The sequence below is a fragment of the Ostrinia furnacalis genome, unplaced genomic scaffold (genome assembly GCF_004193835.3).
Source record: "Ostrinia furnacalis isolate ACB-3 unplaced genomic scaffold, ASM419383v2 OfSCF5109, whole genome shotgun sequence".
NCBI lineage: Eukaryota > Metazoa > Arthropoda > Insecta > Lepidoptera > Crambidae > Ostrinia > Ostrinia furnacalis.
The window spans coordinates 76,717-103,991 of NW_021135348.1; the positions used below are offsets into that span (position 1 = coordinate 76,717).

At 36.0% G+C, this 27,275-nt stretch overlaps 2 protein-coding genes across 2 annotated transcripts in view; one reads left to right on the top strand and one right to left on the bottom strand.

The window, feature by feature from the left end:
* The window catches only part of LOC114360647 (probable serine/threonine-protein kinase samkC), a 137,580-nt gene that overhangs the window by 26,096 nt on the left and 84,209 nt on the right, over positions 1 to 27,275 (top strand). The window lies entirely within an intron of this gene.
* Positions 2,935 to 4,358, bottom strand: LOC114360649 (uncharacterized). Its single transcript, XM_028315403.1, has 2 exons — positions 4,188 to 4,358; positions 2,935 to 3,397 (listed from the first exon to the last, which is right to left on the bottom strand). Exons 1-2 carry the CDS (start codon positions 4,295 to 4,297, stop codon positions 3,019 to 3,021), a joined length of 489 nt encoding a protein of 162 aa, XP_028171204.1. The 5' UTR covers positions 4,298 to 4,358; the 3' UTR covers positions 2,935 to 3,018.

A 27,275-nucleotide genomic window follows, 5' to 3' on the forward strand; every position in this document is an offset into this window, starting at 1 on the left:
TAAAGGGACGTTCTGTTTGAGGGTTCCGTAGCACTTTTGCTCATATGGGCCAGTAGTAGTTACCTACTAAATAATTTAGATTTTTCTCAGTGCTACGAGTATACGTAGAGCGTATTAAAATAGACAATTGAAGTGAAATTTAAAGATGGGCCAGCGATTGTTGATTTTTTTCTGTTGTACCAGAGTAGCTTAAATATGGAAAAATAATTTCATTCAACAGATGTATATTCTGTTCTTGTTTGCTGTATAAGTTTTTGCTGACCTGTCACTTACATCCCTGTTTGTCCCTCTCCATGTGTTTTAAGTCAAATTCAACTTAATTATTTTCATCTGAAAATGGTCAGAGCACGTCATGTGGATCTCAGATCACATAATAAGTATTATTATGAGCTTGTTTAAGTATAATTTTGCAACAAATATGTAGGCCCATTTTTCTACATGTTGTACCCAAATAGTAAATATCGAAACTAAATAAATAGCCTGAAAAGCACACTCTACAAGCATAGCTTTAGTCCCAAACTTACAAAGGGTTTTCTCGTTACCAAATGCTTACAGAACCCTAAATGGCAATTATTAACGATACACTGGCCAGAGAGGCCGGGTGCGCAGTGTCACATCTGTTCCTACCCTCGGATTAACACTGATAATTATTCGGCAGTAATTACTGGATTTTCGATATAATAATAGTGGCGGCTAGCAAGCGCGCGCATTTTTGACCATGTGTGTATATACAAAGTTCGTTTAAATTTTTTTGCAGAAAATTTTACGCGTGTTGGTAATTATTTTTTCAAAATTAATTACAAATGCCGCGAGTTTAAGTAACATTTATGTTGTGTAATTGTTAGATGCAAGCTTTAATTATAGTAACGGACAATGCAGCGTGTAATTCTCATTTAGAAAAATAAAAAATGTTACTGATATTTTAACGTCATTCCCAAAACCTAAAATTTTAAATAAATATCCTTTTGAAAACCCTGGCCACTAACATTTCTGTTAAAAACAAACTAACAAAGTCATAAATTAGCCAACAAATTACTGTCTTCAAGATATAAAAATTGCACGCGCTTCATTTTACAGGCATTGGGCAGATAAAATTAAACCTTAGGTGAAAATTATGCCTAATAAACATATCAGGCCACAATGTTGCTAGAATTCAAAAATACTTTACTAACAAAGTTGATTAAGAAACTGACAATTACGCCGACTCTTTATTGGTAAGTAAGAGAGAAAAAACTGATGTTTTATTGTCTGTGTTATTTTTAGAATGCGCGTTCGTTTGTTTAATTTTGAATTTGGAATGTTAAATTGAAAGCATTGTTAAAACAAGTTGAGAATTCAGTTATCATCTACATACAGGCTGAGTTTTTAGTATCGTGTGTTATTTCATTATCATTTTCAATAATAAGTACAGGCTATATTTTCAAAAGTTGCTGTGTTCGACTCTTGGCTATAAGCTAAATAACCATTATAAATATTTAATGATGCCGTATTAGTTTATTTCCAAAATCGGTTCAAGATTCTTACGAGTTCATCTTTGGTCACGCACACTTGAATCACCCTACATACTTATGGCATAAAAATTTGAAGAGTCCAGGTTAGAAACTTAATACAATGAATGACTTAAATAATTCCATTCAAACAAAGCTTCAAACGACCGAACTACCCAATAACATTCACCCTTGCCTCCGGAGCATATGGCACGGCACGCGCCAAAGGGTTGCTTTATTTTGTTTTGTTTCTTTCAAAAAAGAAATAAAGTTAAAATGATGGTATCGCTTTCAATGCAGTGTAATTACGGTGATTCGACTAATTGTCGAGTCGAGTGCCTCAATGGCTTTTGTTTTCAAGCGCAATCTCGCTTTGACCGTGTTTTTGCATGCCATATTGAAATTGAAGTGTTCGTTCGTTGTTGCCACTTGCTTTTGCGTTTGACATAAAACCTTTTTCGAGCGTTCCCAACTTTATTTTCAGCCAGCGCCGTGTGTGCTTTCAAATTCGAAATTGGAACTCGCAAAATATTTTTTTTATACTGAGGTGGATATGAAAAGTTGCCAGTGTTATTCGGAACAGGCAGACCGTGATCTTCATTTGCTAATGTTTTTTTACTCGCTACCAGCTTTTGGTTTGCAAATTCACAATCTATCAATCAAAACGACCATAAAAATCAGAGAGCAGAAATAACAGGAGTGGAACTGACAGGCAATCCCCTCTAGCAATGTAAGTAGACCAGTGGTTCACTCAGTTTATAAAAACTAGTTGCAGCGCCACCAATGACATATTCCAAATGTCACTATTGAAGAGTAACGTGCTGCGATAAAAATGGTGAATTGCAGTGTTTTTAATTGTAAGAAGAGATCTGAAACATCAAATCTTGAAAAGGACAACATTACATTCCATCGGTAAATATTATTTTATTTATTTNAATGTTTCTATGCTGTTTTACACAGAAAATGAGAAGATATTAAAGCCTCCATTGTTATTTTGAAGACCAATCAACTCGACTCTGTGGTACTTACCTAACATAATGCATAAAATGTAGGTTAAGAACCATTTCATCTAGACATACTCGTAGAATGTAGTATTTTGCATTTGCCCTAGATTTTAATTTAACTGAGTAGGAACACCAGATTACGATCAACGATTTTAGGTCCAAATGCTGCGTGATTGGTGGATTTTGACATATCTGTCAATGTCATGTCAAAAATAACCAATCATGCAGCATTTGGACCTCGCGTCTACGTATTGCCATCTGGCGGATTTTTCAATCGCGAAAACCCTCATTGCTTTCGCTTGAAAGAAATAAAAATTTGCCAATAGTTTCCAAGCAAAACCTCGGACAGACAGACATACAGACATATCGAAACTATAAGGGTTCCTTGTCAGGACTACGGAACCCTAATAATGTTAAAATTAAACTCTGAATCGTATAATAAATTGGTAATTTATTTATGGACAATTAAAAGATACACTTATATAACAAAAGGAGATAGATACATAGTATTTAAATTTAGGAAAGTACTATTTTAAGCCATTTGATTCTTCTGATTGAACTTCTTCGTCTATTTCTATTTCAACCTTTTCTATGTTCAGTTGTGACTCACTCAAAATATCACTGAGTTTTCTTTTTCTCGGATTAGATGAAGAGGCGACTGAGCTATCCATCTGAGTGGTACCATCAGATGTATGAGTACCCCCTGATTTAATGTCAACGATTTTGATTTTGTCCACTGAACATTCAGATGGAAGCTGTCTGGTAGGCATTGCGTTCGGCAGCAATCGTGGCATGATAATCATCGCAGAGTCATCAAAATGAAGAGAGCACACCACGTATCTGCTTGGCCTTATACCTGGAGCTGCCAAGTCCGGTCTTCCAATCAATTCTGCCCACGCTTTGCGCCTGAAAAGATAAAGGAACAAATATAAGTAGAAGAGGTACCTAGGGCTCATTCAAAAAATATTTTTGAGACATAGAAATTTACATTTAAACACTAGCGACTGGCATATGGGCTGCCTAAATTAGTAAGATGCATGCACAAAATTTCGCTTCGCGTGGTTATTGTCTCTTTCCAACTCGCTGACTACTCGCTTGCACTAAACTTAACTTACGTAGTGCATCAGCTGGATAATTTGGTTATTTTAGCAATGTAAGCGTGTACCGTATTTTCCATTTTTATCCTACTTCCTACTAATATTGTAAATGCTAAAGTTTGTGTAGATGTCTGGATGTTTGTTACTCTTTCACGCAAAAAGTACTGAACGGATTTTGTTGAAACTTAAAGTATTATTGTTAATAACCCAGAATAACATTATAGGCTATAATTTATGACGATATGTGACAAAAATAATTCAATAAATAAATAGACCTGAGAAAAAGCGCCCTCTATCAACATTGCTTTTAACCTCTTCGTAAATATTCACGCGGATGACGAAGCCGTGCAACGCCATCTATCAAGTGCTGTTCAAACTACTGCTCAAAAGCAGCGTTCGTAAATAATATTGAATTGTTCGTAAATTTTATTAAATAAAGTTTTATGTAGGTATTTGAATCACAGTGTAATATTGGTTAAAATGCGTACACTACGAAGTCGCCTCTCATAGAAGGGAAGCACAAGCACATGCACAAGCATAATTTAGTAACAGCACTAATAACTTTAACCGTGAAAATATACTGAAAAATAAACGCTTACCTTTCCTCGTCTTTTGGCAATGCGAAAAAAGACAGATCCTGGCGTGAATTTCTTATTCGACTTTTACATCCGTCTACCGCACAATGCGTTTGTCGCTTCGCTGGTGTCATTTTTGAAACGCTTGTGTTATTATGACGTACCGCGCGCGACTGCACAGGCAGGCGTGTGACGCCCTTCTGGGCTGGGTCTGGGCCTCTGTCACTTGTTCGTTCGAACGGCGGGTGCGATAGCGATAGTGAGACAGAGAGTTGGCAACAACGCCAACAGGCCGCGGCGGGTGGCGGCAAACAGGCTCAATAAAATTTGTGATAAAATAATGAACTATAGTCCGATTTTTAACCCTTTCACGCATATGGGACACATTTGTCCCCGCATAGTTTTTACGATTTACAGTAATACTAGTTAAGTGAAACCCTTTGTAGTTTAATATTCTTAAATTTTATTATTATCTTTTATGTTTATGCGCTATAAATAATAAAAAACGCGATTCTTTGTGTAAAAAAATACTGGCACAAAATGTGAAAAAAAATTTCGTTCGACGTCAAAATTAAAAAATATTTTAATATTACTTAGCAGCTTTTTGCCCATTATTTTTCTTCCGATTTACATTCACTAATAAGTATAATTATCGTTTATTTACATATTTTCGATTTTCTTCATATGCATAATGAATATTATGTAAAAATCTGTATTGGGACACGGGTGTCCCTATGTGCGTCAAAGGCAACTTGGTTCTTACTAAGGATATTGTTTGCCTCGTTATAATTTGTATGTTTATGTTGATGTTTTATTTATAATTCATACATTTTTTGTAAATCATTTGTCTTCAAATCGACTTGAAGAAATAATAAGAAAGGAAAGACGAAATTTAGAAGTCATGATGACTGACAATAGTGACAACGAGGATGGTTTCCTCCTTGATGAAAGGGTGTCTACTGCTGGACAGAGGCTTCCCTGAGGATTTCCACAACAATCGTTCCTGTGCTGTTCGTATACATGAATGTATATGAGGAGCACAGGAACATGAGGCCTGCAACATTGCGTCTTCCTATCCGTGGGCGCCACTCGAGAAATTTTCTGCCCAAACGGCCATCACTTCTGCGAGCTATGTGCCCTGCCTATTGCCGCGAAAGTTTGGTAATTATGCGGGCTATGTCTGTTACTTTGAGTCTCCTGCGGACTTCCTCATCACCCTTTGGGTGACTGAGCCTTCTCATAAGGCCCATAGTGAAGGAATACATCTCCGTTCCGTGCGTCATCGCCGCCAAGCCAACACACATTGGTCAAAGACTTTCAGTCAAAGGTTTTGAGACACTGTAGTATTTTGGATAATAAGATGTCGCGAAGCCTCTTGGATGCTGTCCCCCCTAGTAAGATTCAACGATTGTAGTCATGGCATGGCTGAGACCTTGGAAAACCTAGAATCAATGCTCTATGGCCTCAGTAGAGGCTCTCAATAAATGCGATTCAAAATAAACATGGACAAGATGAAAAAATTATGTCAATTATCCGTGTTACACGCACTCCTCTGAACGCTGGAGACTCTACACTCAAAGTTGTTCTTGAAACAAACAGTCTAGTTAGGTAGGTCTAACTTCAAGAAAGAGGTCTATGATGAGATGAGGATCAAATTTAAAAATACATAAGATATTATGCTATCTATTTTAAATTTCTTATTATAAATATTAAAAATAAGCTTATTGATTAACTTTGATGTGTATTTGTAGTGTGATTTGTATTTATTTTGCAATAAAAGCGTCGAAGTATTTTATTTTCAATATATGAGGCAATGTAGGGGAGAGGGGGGCAGCTTTGAACAATTTTCATAGTTTATTAAATATCTTCTAAATTTGACTGATTTCATTAATTTTTTCTTCCTAGATAGAGGTCATGGTTATCACACAACAAAATAATGATGTTCTTCTTAATTATTCATGAACGCTTTTTAAGATATTTAGATTTTTGCACAGACCTGTAAATGTTCAAAACTGCCCCGTAGTCGGGGCAGCCTTGAACACGCCTGGGGCAGTTTTGAATTAGTATTTTTTTCAACGAAATAAAACTGAATATTTATGAATGTGTATTTTTTAAATAATTAATAAACAAAATTCTAAATGATCAGTGTCATTTTAGATCAATTTAACATGTTTATTTTATTTTAAATCACTCTGTACAAAGTAACACAAAACTTAGGGATATTATTAAAAAAAAGTAACTATAAGATATATCAATTAACTAAATACTAATAAACTTTCTGTTTAATGACACATCAAAGACAAAACTGCATAATTTTAAAAATATCAATCAACTACTAAAACTAGCTTTTGCCAGGACTTCACCCAGCTTGAAATTTTATCTGTTACAGTAAAGCAATCTGCTTATTTTTTATGTAAGAACCTTCTACAAAGTATTAGAAAACTTAAAGTTTCATAATACCACTGAAAAAAGATAATTGATAAAGTTCAAAGGTGCCCCAACCATTTCGTTCAAAGCTGCCCCATGGGTATATTTCCAGAAAAAAACATAAATTTCATAACGGAACATACTTTTATGTTGCAATTTCTTATCAAATCTTCATTGAAACTATTTAAACTTCCATATAGCAAACAAACCACTCACTATTTTATAAAACTACGTCCACAAAAACCTTAGAACCAAAATAAAAAAGTGCGAAACTGGCAGTCAAAAATAAAAAAGCACTTTTACCGGTTAACCTACAGTTAAATATTAAAAATGAGATGTGACAGCTATGCGCATCAGTGCTGGCAATATAAATTATGATTTATACCATTGTAGCCTAAACCAGTGATTTTTAAATTCATTTGTTCTAAGCTGCCCCTGTCCAAAGCTGCCCCCCTCTCCCCTATACCTTAACGCATATAGGGACATATGTGTCCCCGACTGAAAAACACTGAAATACATAGCACTTATATTTTCTGTATTACTTTTATGTTAAATTAGACAAAAATAAATAGATATAACTAAAGAAAAAACATTTTTATGGTTTGGAATAGTTATAAGCGTGTAAGGGTTAATTGGGCGGAATAATTCTGCCAGCTGAATTTTTTTGACAATTTAGATGTAATAAGACTTTTTTGCTTTGAATTATTAATAATTAATATGAAATGAAATTTCATCAAGTACCTACCTACAACTTACAATAATGACTATTGTTTGTTTTGTGAATTCAATGTAGGTACACTAATTATTATGTACATTTTAGAAATTAAATAGAAAAAAACGTGTTTTCAACACAGTAAAACAACATTTATTTTATTATCATAAATGAAAATAATGTATTGATCATCAATCATCATTATCGTCATTATCAACTTGGATTATAAAACTGACATCTTGTTAAATTGGCTATTTTATGAAGCGAGGATTTTACTTACAAAAGGATTTTCATAAAAATAGGTTTGTAACCTTTATGGATTATTATTGGCCAGGGAGTCCAATAGTAGAACAATAATGTCCCTAATTTTTTTGTAACTTCAAAAATATGATAATAAAAACTCAAATAACCATGTAGAAATGATCAGTACATTTTTAAAAGTCTTACTTTTTCAATTGAAGAAAGGCTTATTTTTTTAATTTGTCAAATTTTTTTCAAATTCAAATTAATTTTTTTTATTTTTTTTTTTCAAATTTCCGTGGGAAAAATAAAACAAGACAACTGTGTTTACAAATGCAGTCGAAGGCATCAATGACTAATTCTTTTGTTGTTGATTATGTATTTTATGCTTCTTTGATATAACTACCTACATGTCAACGTGAAATTGTGAACTCTGTCAGTTCTGGGGGCACGGCAGTGCCCCCACCAAGTCGAGCAAAAAAGCGGCACGGCCGTACCATCCTTTTCTCGAAGCAATTCAGGCCATTTTCGACTGCCTGTAACTTCGTTGTGGATAAAACTAGAAGGCTGAATTTTCATTAGCTATGCAGGCATTGTAAAGACACGGTATATTTATTTCATTTAATTTGAACCAGTAGTTTAAGAATTATAACGGGTCGAAGTTACTTAATTTTGTCACTCAATGACTGACTCACTGACTNTAGAACAACTGAGTTGCGAGACTTGGTTTTCAACCGACTTCAAAAAAGGAGGAGGTTCTCAATTCGACCCGTATGTTTTTTTTTTCTATGTTTGTTACGCGATAACTCCGCCAATTATGAACCGATTTGAACAAATCTTTTTTCGGCGTTTAAGTAATACCTCAAGGGTGGTCCCATTTAAATTTAATAATAGAAAAAACAACCCTCAAGGGTGGAAAATTGGGGATGAACTTTTTTATACGCAATATCTCCGCCGAATATAAATCAATTTGAACGATTATTTTTTTGTTGAATAGGTATTATCAAAAGGATGGTTTCATGCGAATTTGAAGAAAACAGTTCACCCCCAAGGGTGGAAAATTGGGGATGAACTTTTATATACGCAATATTTTTAATTTTTAGTTTTTTTTTGTGTTCACGCATTTGAAGTCGGTTTTATTTTTTTTTAAAGTTGATTATTTTGACAAGTATTGTTTTTGATGGGATTATAATATAACGCGTTAGATTGTAAACTAACAGTGGGTTAGGTTAGGTTAGATTGTAATTTAACTACGTCAGATTATAATCTGACGGAATTCACAATTTTACGGTGACATACATACATCCTATACGCAGTTGGGTTTTTTGTTTAATCAATAATAATTTTATTTCAATCTTTTTAGGTAAATAACGTACATTTTTGTAAACTACTTAAAAAGCCCTTTATTTTGATACCCCAATCGATGGGTTTTGGAAAAAAATGTTTTTGAAGATATGTACCTATTTTGGCGCCGAAAATCCACCATTTTAATTTTTTTCAATTTTATTATAGGTAGTAGTACCTACTATCCGTTCGCGATAAGTTTGCCGCTGGCGATATGACGTCACTCGAAGGAAAGCGTCTATAACTTTAGCAAAAATTGAAAATAAATTTTATTTATTAATATTGATAAAAATTGTGTATTTGCGTAAAATAAAACACTGAATTGCGTTTAATCAATAATTATTTGCGTTTAATCGCGGTTGGAGGAGGGGACGCGCATTCCACGGACCGGCAAACTTAGCGCGAACGGGTAGTATAATAAAGCCAGTGCACTCTCACGAGACGAATCTAACGACACCTCGCACGCTGTAATCGGTCAAGCCGTTTAGGCTGTAGGCCGTGACAAAGAAAAATACATACTCCTTCTGGCGCAGTCGGGTAAAAACTGGTGAATTTCCACGTTGCCAGCTCGCTCAACTGTTTTATTCGGGGAAATCTGTGCAGTGGTCTTCCAACTCATACCTGTTTCAAAACACAACCGAACCCATTTAACTAACCATTATTTATAGGATTCCGTAGTAATACAAGAAACCCTGATGGTATAGTCAAGTCCGTCTTCTTGTTGTGATTTTATCATAATCCTTTTGACATAGAATTACTTACATACTTAGTTAATGAAAATAATTAGCTTACTTCTTTATCAAGAGGCAAAACTGACAGGTTTTATTCCTCTTTTTACTGGATTTACAACCATTAACTACGCAAAAATTTCCTTCGTAAAATTTTGATGTACCTTTTTACTACATAAGTGTTTTTATAGCATAAATTAGTGACATTATTATTAAACCAGAAACCAAAACAAAGTTTAACGTAGGTATCCCGAAACCGGAATAATGCTTTATCAAAGCTCCCAGTGCCGTCTGCTGTCGTTAATACCGTTATTCCGCCGTTATTATACCAGTAACGTTATTAACGTGTCGTTACGCCTTCGCTTGGAACAGTAATGGGACGGTTTTGGATACTTTCGCGTAATTAGCATTACTTATTATCTAGCGTTAAGAGCTTCTTAAGATTTAGTTAAATGTTAAATTGAATTGCATAAAATGGGAATCAAACCCGCGACCATTCACTTGCACTGCTCTTTAACCATCTGACTGGCACCCTATGTTTAAGCGCCCACAAAGTGAAAGTTCGTGGGTTCGATTTCCAACCTTAGGCAATTCGAATCTTTCAAGTTTTACAGGGTGGAAATGATAAGTGATCTCACTCAATTATTTCTAAACTATACAAGATATCGAAAAAGTGGTTACTGATCCTGAAAGTGCTTCACGAGCTCTTTCAAACAGTTTTTAATTTTTGGATAGACCTAGTTTATTTTGTAACCTATTATTGATACCGTTGGATAGAACACATGAAGCACTTTTAGAATCAGTACCTACCTAACCAGTTGTTTGATATCTAAATATATAAAAGGAGAAACTGACTGACTGACTGACAGATCAATGCACAGCCTAAACGGCTAAACGTAGGCACTTGAAATTTGGAAGGGACGTAGCTTAGGTACCGTAGAGGTGCACTAAGAAAGGAATTCCCGAAATTCCCACGGGAACGGGAATTAGCGGGAAAAACGGGATTCACGCGTACGAAGTCGCGGGCGGCCGCTAGTCTCGTATAGTTTTTAAAAATAATCGAGTGAGATCAATGATCGTTTCTACCCTGAATAAAAATTAACTTCACCTTTACAATAGACTTTTAGATTAAAAGTGTGTAAAAAAGGTACCTAGTTTACTCTGTTTCTATCTGGGAATCAAACATAAAACCTCTGAAATTCATGATAGTCTAATTCTTTAATCACAAAGGGTTCAATAAATACAACTTGACTTAAATATGGTCCTATGTCCCCTAGATGGGGCAGAGGGCGTCTACAACAGTCCTCCATCTCGTTCGGTCTTGAGCTTCGCGCTTGATTTCGCTCCAGGCTCAATAAATACAAACGACAAGAAAAAGCAATTCCCTTAATATTGTCATCAAATTCACGAAGTTGATCGACGGTAGGTATCTCGAAGCCAATTTTAATGATAAAGTACCCTCACCGCCTGAAAGACAAGAACATCATTTACACGGTGACTTAATGAAGAAAAGGGGATGTAAAGATGTCCAAATGTCGATGGGTAGCGTAAGCCGTCTTATCGATACGACGATATATCGATACAGTTGAATTATATGGTCGATACTTTGCAAAAAGTTATTCAAAAAAAGTCTTAAATCATGGACAACATGATTTATTGTTAAAATTGAAACAAGCAAGCTTCAAATGTTAAGAAAAAATTAAGCTACGTAATAATAAGTGTCTGGACAGTTTTTATGGATTTTTTAAACGTTTTACGTCTGTGAGGTTCTTCCGGTTTCCTTACTAATAAAAAAAAATATTGAAGATTTTCTTACTTATGGAACACTAGCTTATGCTTGCGGTCACTGATGTATTATACTTTAAAGTTTCATCAAAATCCGTTCAGTAGTTTTTGCGTGAAAGAGTAACAAACATACATCCATCCTCATAAAGTTTCAAAATATTGATGATTATAAAAGCGCATTTTTGGTCATGCATCGATATATCGCGCTTTGAATCGATACAGGTTAAATAATATCGATACCTATCGCATCTTTAAAGGATGAATCATTGCTCGAAAACACCCCGTGTGCGTTGAAAGGGTAATTGATCGTTTGTGCCGTCTCAAAGGCATTAACGAGATATTAACGGGGAAATATCGCGTTCATTTTAACGAAACACGAATAAAAGTGATTAAAACAGGTTTCGTATCGCATCAACTAAAAAAAAAGTTTAACGAAGTTGTGATTGTCAAAAAGAGATTGTATTGATTGGGGTTTGTTTTGTAATCATAATTCTGCTGTAATCTTCTATGGTCTAGAACTCTAGACACGCGGTAACGTGTCAAGCCAAGTTCAAGCAAAGGAACTGGCTAGCCAGCGCCGAGTGTAATAATTATTAATACCTATTACAGTCACGGAATCAAAAGGTTCGTCAGTTTTCAAATTGATTCCTTCAACGAATCGCGAGCACATATAACCTTTTGAAACTATGTTACAAAATAATCTCGAGTTAGAGAAAGTAATCTTTAACTGTTCGTCAGTAAAGTTCAAAATTATTCAGATCAGAGTTGTTTGACGATTTATCTTGTCAAGAAGATTAGATTTATAAACTAAAACCTTCTAGTTGGTTCAACCTGTCATTATTATTTCTATTAAATAAAAAAAAACTATTGTCAATTGGTCAATGTCATCATTGCATTGCATTGATGGGATAGAAAAATAAACAAGCAAAACCTTATTCATTAGCAAACGTCATATTTATTTAAATGTTAGCAGCACTGTTTCTTGCACTGTTATGTTGGCAGGTTTGACTCTTACAGTACCTAGTGCAAGCGAAAACCGACACTAAGGTGACGAACCTTTTCATTCCGCGACTGTACTATCCTTACACAATTGAATGCACCATTAATTGTCTCGAAGCAGTGGTAGGGTTACAAATACTAGGACGTACAAAACAGCTTTTTAAAAGCCTACTTATTTGCCGAAAATAATTGACTTTTATGATTCTCTGATACCTAAATAAATGTCGTGATATACAAAAAAAAAAAAAAATTGGAATAAAATTGAAAAATCATATTAGAAATATGATTCTGTGAGATAGAGTTGGAATTTCATACTTTGAGGGACATATTTTATTTTAAGCCACAGATTATAAAGTTGGAGCCCAGATCATTTACATGATACGGACGGATTTATGTTGGGATATCAACTTGACATCCTTGATATTATCAAGGGTTAATTGGTTTCTTTCTAACGGCTTTGTAAGTATTACTTTAATCCAGATTAAGAATGTTTCTAGGTTAAATAAACCAAAACCTACTCACTACTCGTTAAACGCTGTTTAAAACTTGCTATTTTCTTATTATATCTGGGGGCACGGCAGTGCCCCCGCCAAGTCGAGCGCGAAGCAAACACTGCCGTACCATCCTTTACTGGAACCATTTCGCCGCATTTTCAGGCCCCTATTTGAGAACCTCTGGATAAGACCAGAACGCAGAAATTTTCGTCATCTAGTAAGCTATAATCACATACCTAAAATCCAAAATTTCAAGTCTGTAGGTCATTTAGTTACGAAGTTAAGCGAAAGCAAAGTTTCGCATTTACGACACTCACTCACTCACTCACTCACTGATGATCATCAAAATAGAACTAGTACTTCCCATAAACTCAGAGAGCTGAAATTTGGTACATAGTTAGGGTTTAATGGCCACATAAAGGGAAAACTATAAAAACTAGGAAAATCGAAGATCTGGAGTAACACCACATTCATAATACTACTCCGGCACCGTGGTGTTCGCCTGTATCGCTCACCGCTAGATGGCGCTAGCACTAGCAAGCGGTGTCCAGATTTGTTTCCTTTCTAGAGAAAGTCATCAATTAAGTTGAATGTTGTGTAATTTGCATTTCGTTGATTTCATTTAGCTATTATATTGTAAGGTTCGCTAAGGTTATGTTATTAAAACAATTCTGATTCGTTGTCCATTTTAAAGGTCGTTGAGTTTATTTGTGTTTAATATAGTAAAAAAAAGTCGATAAAACAACGACGTTAAATAATTTTGCCACGTTCTACAAAAAGAAGTGAAATCCCACCAAAAACATTCTGTAAAAAACTAGCCAAGTCTCGATGGAGCTGCTTGTTTATCTCTAAAAAGTAATGAAATCTAGACAAAGTCGTGCCAAGTCTATGGTTCCTTACTGCGATTTCTTTATTATTATAGTTAATGTTGTGTGACTTGGCCGTTGAAGGGTGACAAAACCAGGTGCTCCATGACACCATTGCACCAATCTGTCGCCAGAACCGCTACCCATTGACGATGGAAAATTGCCACTTGGAAAACGTTGATTCAACAATAACCAGTCAATTGTAGGTTCAGTAAAGCTGCGTATTTATAATGTATGATTATCTTAATAAAGATTGTTCAACGGCCAAGTCACACAACATTAACTATAATAATAAAGAAATCGCAGTAAGGAACCATAGACTTGGCACGACTTTGTCTAGATTTCATTACTTTTTAGAGATAAACAAGCAGCTCCATCGAGACTTGGCTAGTTTTTTACAGAATGTTTTTGGTGGGATTATATTTTCTGCTCTAAACAATCTCCCCTGAAGATTTTAACGTCAGGATGCTCATCTTTATGAAGACATTAAGCCATAAAAATCATTTTAAATTCATCCCTCCTCGGTTGTCTGCTCAAAAGAATCTTCTACAAAGGAGGCGCGACCCTGGGCTTAATCTGCGATAAACCTCCAAATAAGCACCTAATTAATTTTGCACAGCCCTAATCTGCAGTTTGGAGTAACTGGTTTATTGCTATAAGGGATGCTGACTTGCCCTTGAAATTTTTAGGTGAAAAAGTGTTCATGTTTATTCCAATTTAAAATTAAAAAAATCATAAAATTCATAAATTAAATTCATAAAATTCATTTATTTTTGCAAATAGGCTTTAAAAAAGCGCTTTTACACGTCCCAATATTAACCCTACCACTGCTTCGGGACAATAAATGGGCCAGTGCTGAGAAGAAGCAGCGCAAGAAACTCAGTCACTATTGTCAGCCTCCTTTTCAAGGGTTTACAGTCTTTAAAATATACAAATTATAGTCATAAGTATTAATGCAAGCTAGGTAGTTAAACATTCCAAACATTTTTATCTATATGCGAGCTAGGTAGTTAAACATTCCAAACATTTTTATCCTTTATATAATCATCAACTTTATAGTAGCCCTTTTTCATTAAGGTGCTTTTGATATGTGCTTTAAATTTATGAATGGGCAATTCTACAACAGTTTGTGGTAATTTATTGAAAAGTTTAATACATTTCCCCATAAATGAATTACCAATCTTGTGCAGTCTGAAATTTGGAACGGCAAGTTTATTTTTGTTTCTTGTATTGAACTTGTGTAAATCACTCTTTCTAGTAAATTGCTCTATATTTTTGCGAACATATAAAAGGTTTTCATAAATGAACTGTGAAGCTACTGTCAGTATATTAATCTCCTTAAAGAATTCTCTCAAGGAAAATCGGGGTCCAAGGTTATAAATGGCCCGCACTGCTCTCTTCTGCAGAACGAACACAGTTTCAATGTCCGCAGCTGAGCCCCACAACAATATGCCGTATGACATTATACTATGAAAATAGCTAAAATAAACTAGCCTTGCCGTTTCAATGTCAGTTAATTGCCTTATCTTTCTCACTGCAAAAGCAGCTGAACTGAGCCTTGCTGACAAGGTTTCAATATGAGGACCCCACTGAAGTTTAGAGTCTAAAGTGATTCCCAAGAATGTTGTGGAACTTATGCTATTTAATGGTTCATTCTTCACCATCAATTGTGTGGGAACCTGCCTCACATTAGGTAAGGTAAATTTAATGCACTTAGTTTTGTTTGCATTTAACAATAAGTTGTTAACAGTAAACCAATGCAAAACCTGTGAGAGTGTGTCATTTATATCATCAAGGTTTACTTTACCTCTATCAACTTTAAGTTTCTACTAATCGATCAACATGCAAATCATTGGGGGACGCCTATGTTCAGTGGACATCCTATGGCTGAAATGATGATGATGATGAAATTTTATTTTAGAAGTAGGCTTATAAAAAGCTCTTTTATATATCCCAGTATTAGGTACTTTAACTCTATCACTGTTTCGGGACACCAAATGGGCCAGTGCTGAGAAGAAGCAACGCAAGAAAGTCAGTCACTAATTATTTAAGCACATTTAAAAATGATTGATCCATGAAACAAAACAATTAGGTAATAAACCATTAATAAAACCGTCGCTTTTGAAGTTAAAATTCTAAAGCGAAGTTCTGAAGTTCAAGAAGAGAAAGCGATCCTGATTTGACTTGATTTATAGTAAGCGGTATAAAGTTTGTATTTCGGCGGTCATTAAAATTTCTAATTATATTATCCAAACAAGGAGAGGTAGGCTAGTGCAGGGGACAAACATGAATATTATCAAGCCTAATTTTATTAACATCTAATTATAATACAAGATCCAATAAATGAATATGAATAAGCATAGGGCTGTACTTAGAATAGGACCGGAATAAAAACGGCATTCTCATTGACAAAGTAAATACGTAAGCCTTCCTCGTGAATCTATGAATGAAAATCGTATGAAAATTTGTTCAGTAGTTTTTGAGTTTATCGCAAAACCACATGAAATGTCACTCCTACCTAACAAATTGTAAAGCCACAATGAACGATCTCATTTGAATTTAAATTCCATCAATAAATTAAAACGCTTCTTTTTAAAACTCACAGTAAATGAGATTGATTTATTGCCAAAAGTCAACGCAGTCAATCGTCGATTCATACAAATGAGGGCAACGCGAGAAGTTTAACAGTCATGAAAGATAGAGGCCTACTGTTACAGTCCCCAGGACTGGCGGGTCTGAAATCTCTTTTGTTGAGGCCACAAAAGCGAAATGATTTAACGATCATAATTTATTTATCTAGCCCAGTGGTTCTTAACCGGTGGTCCGCGGACCACTGGTGGTCCCTGGAGGCGTTCCAAGTGGTCCACGAAGATATCGTAATAAACAAGTGATGTGCGTGTGAAGTGATGAGACGAGTCAACACAATGCAAACGTCGCACAGTGGGCGAGAAATTGACCTCCCCTTTCATGGGATTTTGAAAAAAAAATGTGGTCTCTGACAAGACAGAAATTTGGTAAAACGGTCCCTCATGACTTAAAGGTTAAGAACCACCTCAGATCATAGAAAGAGAATAAATATTAAGTCGCGCGTAACTACAACGAGACCCAGTGTCCCCACATTTCCCCCACCACAGCTCCCACACACCCATTCAACTGTGTAAAAACAAAGCGACTGAGATTCTACGACAACATGTGCAACCGGCTTAAAAGTGCTGTGATTGGCCAGAAGGCGTGCCTTATGGCCAATCAATGGCCGCGTGACGCGACGCACACTTTGAAAAAAGCAATTAGAGAGAAGAAAGATAAAATGGAGTCGATAAGATATCGATACTTTAAATCCTGGGGGCAAGGCTCGAAATTGGTTTAAAAAATGCTTGTATGAAAACCTTTTTATTATTATACGTTATTATTATGTTCTTTAACGATTTTTGCATAAAGGAGTCAGTTCCATTTTGTATGGACGAAAAACTCAGAATCAATTATTGGGACTAAATGAAGTTACCTTATATTAATTTACCCCAACCAAAGCTCAATGTCGTTATCGATGGAGTATAGAAGTTATAGACTGATAAAGTTTGTATGAAAAATCATGGGTTAAGTAGGTACTTGCGATTTTTACCAGTATTTACAATATTGGTAATATATTATTATTTACTTTAATAATAATAACAGGATCACTGTAATTATTATTAACTACTATCGCGCATTAACTTTTTAATTATGGCGAAATTCGTACCGCCTATGTTTATCAAAAATAATGCCTTTAGGCTTTCAACTAGCTCTTATAGTAATTACATAGTTGACAGTTACTAATCCCTTCTACTATTGTAGCTCTTATAGTAATTACATAGTTGACAGTTACTAATCCCTTCTACTATTGTTATTGTTTTTGTAAAAACTTAAAAATCGCAAGCAACTCATGATTTTTTCATTCAAAATTAGAAAATAGAAAATAATAATTTACTTCTATTTATCGATAATACGAAACCGTATTAGAACACGAGCCCTGCACTATGTTACGACCGGCACATGCGGCCGTACTGTGTATTTTCACGCGTCAGTGGATATCGGAAGAAATAAAATACATTGCGCAGTAGTTACGCATGACATAAAGTGGTTGCTAACTAAATCGTCAATGTACAACGTGTTTGAATTTTTATCACCACTAATTTCGATATCGCAGTAAATGTCACGGCACTGAATTCGTTCGTAAAAATGTTTAGTTTTTTTTATTTATAAGCAAAATACCAATGGATTTGCAATACTTACATGTGGTAAATGACTTCATTGTTCCTGTAGTTCTTCGTTTCACTGATGTTATTGCACGTTACGACGCATTAGCCAACAATATCGGAGAACATTTCCGCAGTACGACTGAATCGCGACTAACCTGGCGTCGCGGGCGATGTTCGTTTCTGGGCATATCGCGTAGACACGCGCCACGCCCCCGTTTCACATCTATTCCCTTCTATTAATAGGAAACCGTATTAGAACACGAGCCCTGCACTATGTTACGACCGGCACATGCGGCCGTACTGTGTATTTTCACGCGTCAGTGGATATCGGAAGAAATAAAATACATTGCGCAGTAGTTACGCATGACATAAAGTGGTTGCTAACTAAATCGTCAATGTACAACGTGTTTGAATTTTTATCACCACTAATTTCGATATCGCAGTAAATGTCACGGCACTGAATTCGTTCGTAAAAATGTTTAGTTTTTTTTATTTATAAGCAAAATACCAATGGATTTGCAATACTTACATGTGGTAAATGACTTCATTGTTCCTGTAGTTCTTCGTTTCACTTATGTTATTGCACGTTACGACGCATTATCCAACAATATCGGAGAACATTTCCTCAGTACGACTGAATCGCGACTAACCTGGCGTCGCGGGCGATGTTCGTTTCTGGGCATATCGCGGAGACACGCGCCACGCCCCCGTTTCACATCTATTCCCTTCTATGATCTGAGAGAACCACTGATCTAGCCCAACGTGCCCCAGTTTTTTATTTTCAAATGTTAACCCGTTTAATACTGCGAGCTTCAAATTTAACTTTGTTGACGTTACGTTAAATGTTTATTTATCAAATTAATTTAGCCTTCGCTTAGTTTGTCTCTATTTGCTTAGGACTAAATTTAGCTTTTGCCTGGATTGCTCTGACGTCGGTTGAAACTGGGAATTTGGATTGAGTGAGTTTTAAGTTAAATAAAGTTTCTCCATTAGAAAATTCATGATTTGTGCTTAAGAATATTCGGAAATCAGATTTAGGGAGGGAATTCGATATCCTGTTTATGTACAAATAGATATACCTTGTGTTAACTATAGACAGTTTTCTCGGAATAAAATTCAAATTGTTTATGGCATGTCACATTACAAAATAGGTAGTGTTGTCACAATAAAGGTACATACTCGTACATGTGATGCCCTGCAAGACATTAAAACTGTAATAAAAACTATTTGAATTTTGATTTAAAACGATTTCCGACAACCTAAATCAATCAATCCAAATTCTAACTACTTAAACATAATGTAAAACTAGTCTTATTTTAAAGCAAAGGGATGATCGTGGTTTAAAACAGACTAAGTTGAAGAGACATTATTTGCGATAGAAAGGAACGCAGTAGTTAGATTGCTTCGTCAGACTGAACACTTAGTCTTGTTATTTTAATGGAAAACCGAACGATTCTTGTTACAAAGTTTCTCAATAGTTCACTGAGATAGGAATTATTTCACCCTTCAAGCTTCAACTATCGGAAAACTAATTAAGTTTGTATTTTACCCTTATTTTTGTTTTGTTGTGAAAATTTCTGAGTAAGATTTTTGGAAATTGTCCCAATATTCGCCCCTGAAGCACTCCTTTAGATAGGCGTCACAAAGATAAATCACGTTTCTGATTACTGCTATGGAAAATTTAAAACTGAGTATTCAAATCTCTAATGATTTCAATTGTTAGGTAAATCATTATCATATTTATGTAATCAAGATGATCAAAAGCCTTATTCTGTTTATTTCACATTAAGCCACTGAATCCTAAGGGATTGTATGATCAAATCTTTGTAAATCGTGCTACGAAGTACTTCGGTGCTTCAATTCTTTTAAAGAATAGTTATTTTATGAGTGGAAGCTAACAAAGGATTTATCATTTTAGCTCCAGAATCGGAATACTTGTGCAGGATTTGTTATTTGTTTGCTTTCAAGGGTGCTTACCTTGGACCTCTTGAGGAATAAACTTTTCGGAAGCATTGGTTTTAGGGAGGAAATAAGAAGGGTTTTTAAAGATAAGAGGCACTTATCGGAAGCACTGATGACGGGAAGGGTGCACAAGGAATAACCGGATTCTCTTAATTAAGATTAAGCTTTTAATCTTCTCGAGATAGTCTTCTTAATAATCAATCAAAGATTTACCATGTTTTATTAATATTATGTCCTAGTAATTTACATAAGCTGGTAAACAGGTAGGACATTATATTCAGGTAAATTCCCATTACCCAATTAATGACCAACTGTAATATCGAACTGGCAATATATCTGAACGAACACGATCGCTCGCCCAAATTGTTTTGCCTACATTGTATTAATTGGGCAATGTTTGGCAGAGCTACAGCGTTGCTCGTTAAAATTGATCAGACGTTAATGGTTGGTTTCGTTTTGTCCAACGAATGCGGGCTGTTTATTCGACCACGGTTTTACCTTGTTTCCGCTAATTACAGGTTTTTAATTAGTGGCGTGGGTCAAAGGTATTACTGTACTTAGCGTTGGTGACGTTTTACTATGGTCATAAATTTGTTTTGAATTCGCTCTCAAAACAATTTCAAAACGTTCATCCCTTTCACTCTCTTTTCATTGCTATTATCAGTGAGAGAGGTGAGTTAAGCCGTTATTGTTCACCAAGGTAGTCCTTGAAGTTCAATCATGGTTTGTTTATGTAGACGGTATGATTGGAACTAAAGGCCCTTGTAAGGGGTCGTGATTAGAGTCATGAATATTACGCAAAGGGATTTAGGCCGAAGCCGTATCGGTGGTGTAAGTAAGTGCTTTTGCTAAGACCCATTACTCATGGAAGCTGATATTCGAACGTTTGAAATAGGTAATTTAAAGTGATATGAGTTAAGCCTACTAATAATTTGTTCCTATTATGGTAAATAGGAACAAATTATTAGTTCTCTAAATTAATTTTCATCCGCTATAGGGTGGATTCGACAAAACAAGAGTAAATAAATTAATCTCAGAATAAATCGTCAGTTTTGACTTAAACTGTCAATGTGCCAGTTATACCAGGAGTTATTCTCGAATAAAAGTTTGGTCGTATGGGGCCTTAAGATTACATTTTTATGACAAAATGTAGCCTTCTTCTTCTTCTTGGTCTCATTATTTTTTTATGCCAAAATAATATCGAGAAAGTTTAATAATACTTACTTCGAATTTATATGTACTCATAACTGTTAGGTAATGAAGTACTAATTAAATTAGCAACTTAAGTGTAATGCTAATTTCAATTAATATTGTATTGTAACAAATGTTGGGAGCTTAATTAAGTTCACATGAATATTGTATCATTATTAATATCCATTGACGAGGGTTGTGAATTTCAGCGAGCGATTGATCTCGTTACATAAAGGTTTTAATAACGTTTAGTGTTTATGATATTCTAATGCATATCATTATTTAGATTAGAATAAAATGTTCTTATTCGGTCAAAATACAAAGGTATATTATATCAACTAGGTTTTGCCCGCGGCTTCACCCGCGTGAAATTTAGTTTGTCACAGATCGTCATAAATTATAGCCTATATGTTATTCTGGGTTATAAACAATAATACGGTAAAGTTTCATCAAAAGCCGTTCAGTAGTTTTTGCATGAAAGAGTAACAAACATCCAGACGTCCAAACTTTCGCATTTTAATATTATAGTAGGATTGGTATAAAGGATACAGTAAAAAACTTAATAAGTACCTGTTTTTTTATGCATATCAAGGCAGGTGTTTGACCACAATCGCACCTGTTGTTAAGTGGGATGCAGTCTAGGATGGTAGGTACATATCTGCCCTGTAAGTGCTTATTCAGTCTACCTGTTTAGTGTTACTTGGAAGAATGTTTAAACCGGAAAACCACAAACGCAGTAGTGAGGCCTCATCCTTAGGGACAGAGGTAAACCAGAGCATATAACCTTACTCTTCTGATAATGGGTTCAGAAATTGAATTAGGGGTTGTTTATTCAAGGATGTCACTATGAGTTTACGCGTTAAGAAATTAAGATATTTCATCATAAGACAAACACCTAAATTCAGATGGTTTTTTGATTGGATTTAGGTAATAGGCACGTTTTGGATCTAGTGCTTAACTTAGTTAGAGTATGAGGTGAGGAGGAGGCACGGGGAGAGTCTTTTGGAGACGTCAAACATCAGCGAGATGATTATGATGCTTCAAAGTTTTATGCTCTCTCACGTCATAATTATGTCAATGTCACCCTGATCAGGCTCTGACTGATTAAGGGCCGATTTTTCAATCGTCTCGTCAGATAACTTTTAACTGAAGAATAAACTTGTCACTTTGACATATTTTCCATATTGAAACTGTCAACGTGCCAAACTTATTCTTCAGTTAAAAGTTATCCGACGATTAAAAAATCAGCCCTTAAGCGCTTAAGGTTCTTACAGTTTAGCTAGTTTCTTACAGTTTGTCTATGAGACAATTTACTAAATAGCTGTTCATTAAACCCAAAAATCTAACTTGTATTAAAGAAACTATTTGATCAATTGATCTATTTTGTTCTTCCTTATTTATCTTATCCTTTTATATGTACAAAGAACTGTATTAAATTCCTGAAAGAGGTACCTATTTTTGGTTCAAATCGAATCTTGAACTGGTGCTGGAAACAAATGCGAAATTGATTCCGCTTCCGAAAAAACGTATTTTTAACCAATCGGAGCCTTTGAAGGGATTCGTGGAACGAAACGTGGTTAAAATGAAATAGAGTTTACCTTCCGGTTTGTTATAGGATTTTGACGAGGATCGATATAGGCTAAAGGATTCTGATGAGGATCGAAATAGTAGTACCATACGTACGTGTAGACCAAGGAATCCGTGGTAAACCGGTTACAAATTCAAATTTTTCATTAGTAGTAATAGTTAACAGTAGTGTAGTAGGCCCTTTTCAGGGCACTTACGCCCGTAACAAACATTACTATGAGGTCTCACAGTGCGCGTGGACGCACATGGTGACACACGAACCAATCACAGAGCTCTATTCAACGCGTCCGTTCGATTTTCTGCTTCACTTAAGTAAGCATCGTTTGTGAATACGGGCGTTAGACACTTATCAATAACTGGTAAGGTAAGGGGAGGTAGGGTACTACCTCCCCTTTGGCATAACGTCGGCAGATGCTAAGAAGAAGTGGCAGAAGAAACTCAGTCACTTTTATCACCCTATTATTTATTAGAGGACTGGTGGATACCTCTCCAAACCAAACTTCCTTGTACTTTCGACACCACAAAGCATCGAACCCACTCCAGCCGGTATAGGCTTGTCCACGCACAAGTCCTTCAGGCCTATAGGCTGAAGGGTGCGACCGACCGACCCGCAGCCCCGCACGTGTCGACCGACCCGTGGGCCGTAATTAGCCTCGTAGGGTAGTCGGGGCGTAAAGTGGAGGCAGAAGCGATTACAAGACAACCGGTAAAAATCTGGCTATCAAACATAAAGGCCAATTTTTGGTCTATCACGTACCAAATCTTTGTCTACCACACTTAGACAAATTTTTGCTGGAGTTGATGTCAGTGAATGAAAATAATGCAAATTTTGAGTCTTGTTACCATGTAGGTATTTATGGGAAAATTATGCGACACTATTTATTAGAGATGAAACGGATAGTTGTTTGGCCGGATACCGGATACCGGATATCCGGCGAGCTGCTTGGCCGGATAGCCGGATATCCGGCGGCCGGATAGTTGGCCCATTGTCTTGTTACATGTAGTGACGAGCTTAGCGCCGCACAGGTGCTTCGAACGCGATCAGTGTCGCGGTCTAGTAGACTAGATAAGTCACACTTTTCGAAAATCGAATTCGTCCGAATAGCGAATGTCAGATTTTGCCACTCGTCTAAGGGGTAGATCAATTCGGGCGATTTCGGTTGCCATTGTGAGTATGTGATTGAATAGCGAAAATTAAATTAGTTACTTGCTGCGTAATCTGACTGAACTGCATCATGTCATCAGACCATCAGTGAAAAAAGATCGCTTATTTTATTTGGCAATATTTCGACATTAAAATATATTTACAATTTATGTATTCGTCATTAGAGTGAATAGCCCAGAAAAAGAAACCAGTTTTTTTAGGCCTTAATATGGCTTTTTTGTAACTTTTTGGACTTTAAAAACCGGCCAGGTGCGTGTCGGACTCACGCACAAAGGGTTCCGTACTATTGATTTATGTTTTTTTTTTAAATTTATTTGTATGAAAGATTACGCGGTAATAAGCGGTTTACGATTTATGAGGTATTTAAAAAAAACTACTTACTAGATCTCGTTCAAAACAATTTTCGTTGGTAGTTTTTATAGTAATGTACATCATATGTTTTTTTTTAGATTTTTCATTTTCTTATTTTAGAAGTTAGAGGGGGGGAACAACTTTTTTCCACTTTGGAAGCGTCTGTCGCGCAAACTATTCGGTTAAAAGAAAAAATATTGTAGAAACCTCGATAATAATATAATTTTTGAAGACCTATCCATAGATACCCCACACGTATGTGTTTGATGAAAAAATTATTGAGTTTCAGTTCTAAGTATGGTGTAGTGGGGAGCCCCCAATATTTATTATTATTTTTTATTTTTGCATCAAAATCTTAATGCGGTTCACAGAATACATCTACCTACCAAGTTTCAACAGTATAGCTCTTATAGTTTCGGAAAAAAATGGCTTTGAGATACGGACGGACAGACAGACAGACATGACGAATCTATAAGGGTTCCGTTTTTTGCCATTTGGCTACGGAACCCTAATAAAAACCGTCATTATTATAAGCCATTTTATTGATTATTTAACTCAAAGATTAATGTATTTCATTTTATTATAGGAAATTTTCGTAGTTTTCTAATATCCGGTATCCGGCCGGATAGTGAGCTACTATCCGGTATCCGGCCGGATAGTAAATTTAGGACGGATATCCGGCCTACCGGATAGTTGCCGGATATCCGTTTCATCTCTACTATTTATGCAGTGTTTTCAGGCCTATGAAGTAATTTAGTGTTTTCAAGCCTATATGCAGGGGCGACTGATTCAGTACCTGCCTCGAAGCCTGCATTTTACTATAACTTTGATGAACAAAATACCATGAAATTACAAAAGAGCACGTCTTATGAAATTGTTATCATGGTAAATAGTCAAAAGGTAGACCTAAAATAAGATAGTATTACGATAGTAGCGGACTAGGTGGATCGACGATCTGGTAAAGGTCGCGGGAAGTGCCTGGATACGGGAAGCGCAGGACCGGTTGCTGTGGAAATCCTTGGGGGAGGCCTTTGTCCAGCAGTGGACGTCGTTTGGCTGAAACGACGATGGTATTACTAAAGCCTGGTCCGTGAGCACGTAGAATCCCGTCCAATGACCCCAAGCTACCCATCCTTTTCGCTCGCGCGTAATTATATTGCTGTCGCGACTGTGCGATGCGCGCCCGCAGTGAGTGTGCGAGCGCGACAGCAACATTCACGTGCGAGCGACAAGGATGGGCAGCTTGGGGTCATTGGACGGGATTCTACGTGCTCACGGACCAGGCTTTAGCTGCTTCTTTCCACAACCTTTTATTCTTTAGACCACGCTTCAAACGTAACCTGACTCTTAGTCCTCTAAACTCAATAAAATCTATCACTCTAGGAGAGCGGGCAAGAGTGCAATAGCGGAGATATTTCACCGGCTTTTAAAGGTAATTGGAAATACAAAAGGATAGCCTCCTTTGTTAATTAAAAAGATCTCAGAGCATTATTGGGTTCGATGGAGTGCGAGCAGTTTATTGAATTAATGCTTTTTGTTCTGCTGAAGGGATAAACTTAGAAGAAGTGGTTTACGATTGCTTTGACAATTTTGGATGTTTACTGCCTACATGTACACTGAACTATTATAATCTAATTACTAGTATTGAACTTATCAAGATCTTAAATCAAACTGCAACGGAAGTTCGACTGAAAACTGTACTCATGCTTGGGAAGACCTATGTTCAGCAGTGGATGTCTTGTGACTGAAATGATGATGATGACTCATGCTTACCTCTATAAGCCATCTGTAAAGTTCGAAATATTCAAATTATGGACAAAATCTATACAAATTATGATAATTTATTTCAGCTCTGCGAATACGTGCCCAGCGCGTCAGACTACATTTTTTTGCAAATTTGCGTTTAGTTATTTATTACAGTTTTATTAGATGCTGCAGTAGCTACCTTGACGTGCTGTTGTCTCTACATTCAAGTCTACATCTATGCACTTCTCGTTCACTCTTAATAAGCCTCTCATCTAAGCTAACTCCGGATTGCTCGTAACTCTATAATACCTATCTATAAATAACCACTTTATAATGTTCAGCGCCGTTAATAATGGTTTTAAAAATAAAGAGCTTCTAAAAGCTTTTAATGTGAGCACCGGAACCTCCGGTAATTCAGTTAGTAAGGGTATCTAGGAGCAGGTTCGTGCATCCGGTAGGTGTCTAGGGTATATTTATGTCAGTATTAGAATGTTTTACAAAGTTGAGTACCTAAGTGAAAAATAAGGTAAGGTAGATATAATTTCAATTAACTCCTTTAACTAAGCTAAAAATAAGTGCTAAGCGAGGTTAAATAAGAGTGCTCTCTCTTCTCCTTAGAGTATTTGAAGTTAGTAAATTTTAGTAAACAAAGAATAGGGATAGTTTATTTACTAGAGTGTTTGTAACCGCTGGACGCCCTCTAAAGACTTTCTGCGACAGATGGAATCCATACGTGAAGTCGCGACTTAAAACTACATAATTTAACGATAATGAACAAACCATAATCTAAGCACCAAGAAAAGTTCGATATTACGAGTAGAGCATGCAAAACAAATAGTATTAGTCAAGGTCACCACTTTAGGGTTAGCAGGTAACGAGGGCCCGCCCTTGGCCGCGGGCCCAGCTTGTTTATGTCATGGCGGTAAAGGGGTTAACAGCGTGCTAAACGAATCCAGTCGTGTCTAAGTAGGTACAATACAACTACGGGTACGTATTTTGTTAATAAGGCTTAGACCACATGTTTGGGAGGCCAAAAAGGGTTAAATCATTTGTCGTTTTTTTTGGTGTTACTTAAAGGGATACGTATAAGTCTTGAAAAATGAAATTGTTATATTTTCACGTGTCAGTCTGTTAATAGTTCCGAGTTAAATAGCTCCTAAGCTAGGAGCTGTAACAGAGACTAATTTAAACAAAATTTATTAATAGATTTGACACTTACACAAAGATGTAGTAGGGTACTTAGGAAGTGTTTGGCAAACAGGAACTTTTTTTTACTTTTA

Coding starts and splice junctions, on each gene's coding strand:
- LOC114360649 (XM_028315403.1), bottom strand. CDS start 4,297: ATGACACCAGCGAAGCGACAAACGCATTGTGCGGTAGACGGATGTAAA. Junction 3,398..4,187: donor TTGCCAAAAGACGAGGAAAG/GTAAGCGTTTAT, acceptor TTATCTTTTCAG/GCGCAAAGCGTGGGCAGAAT.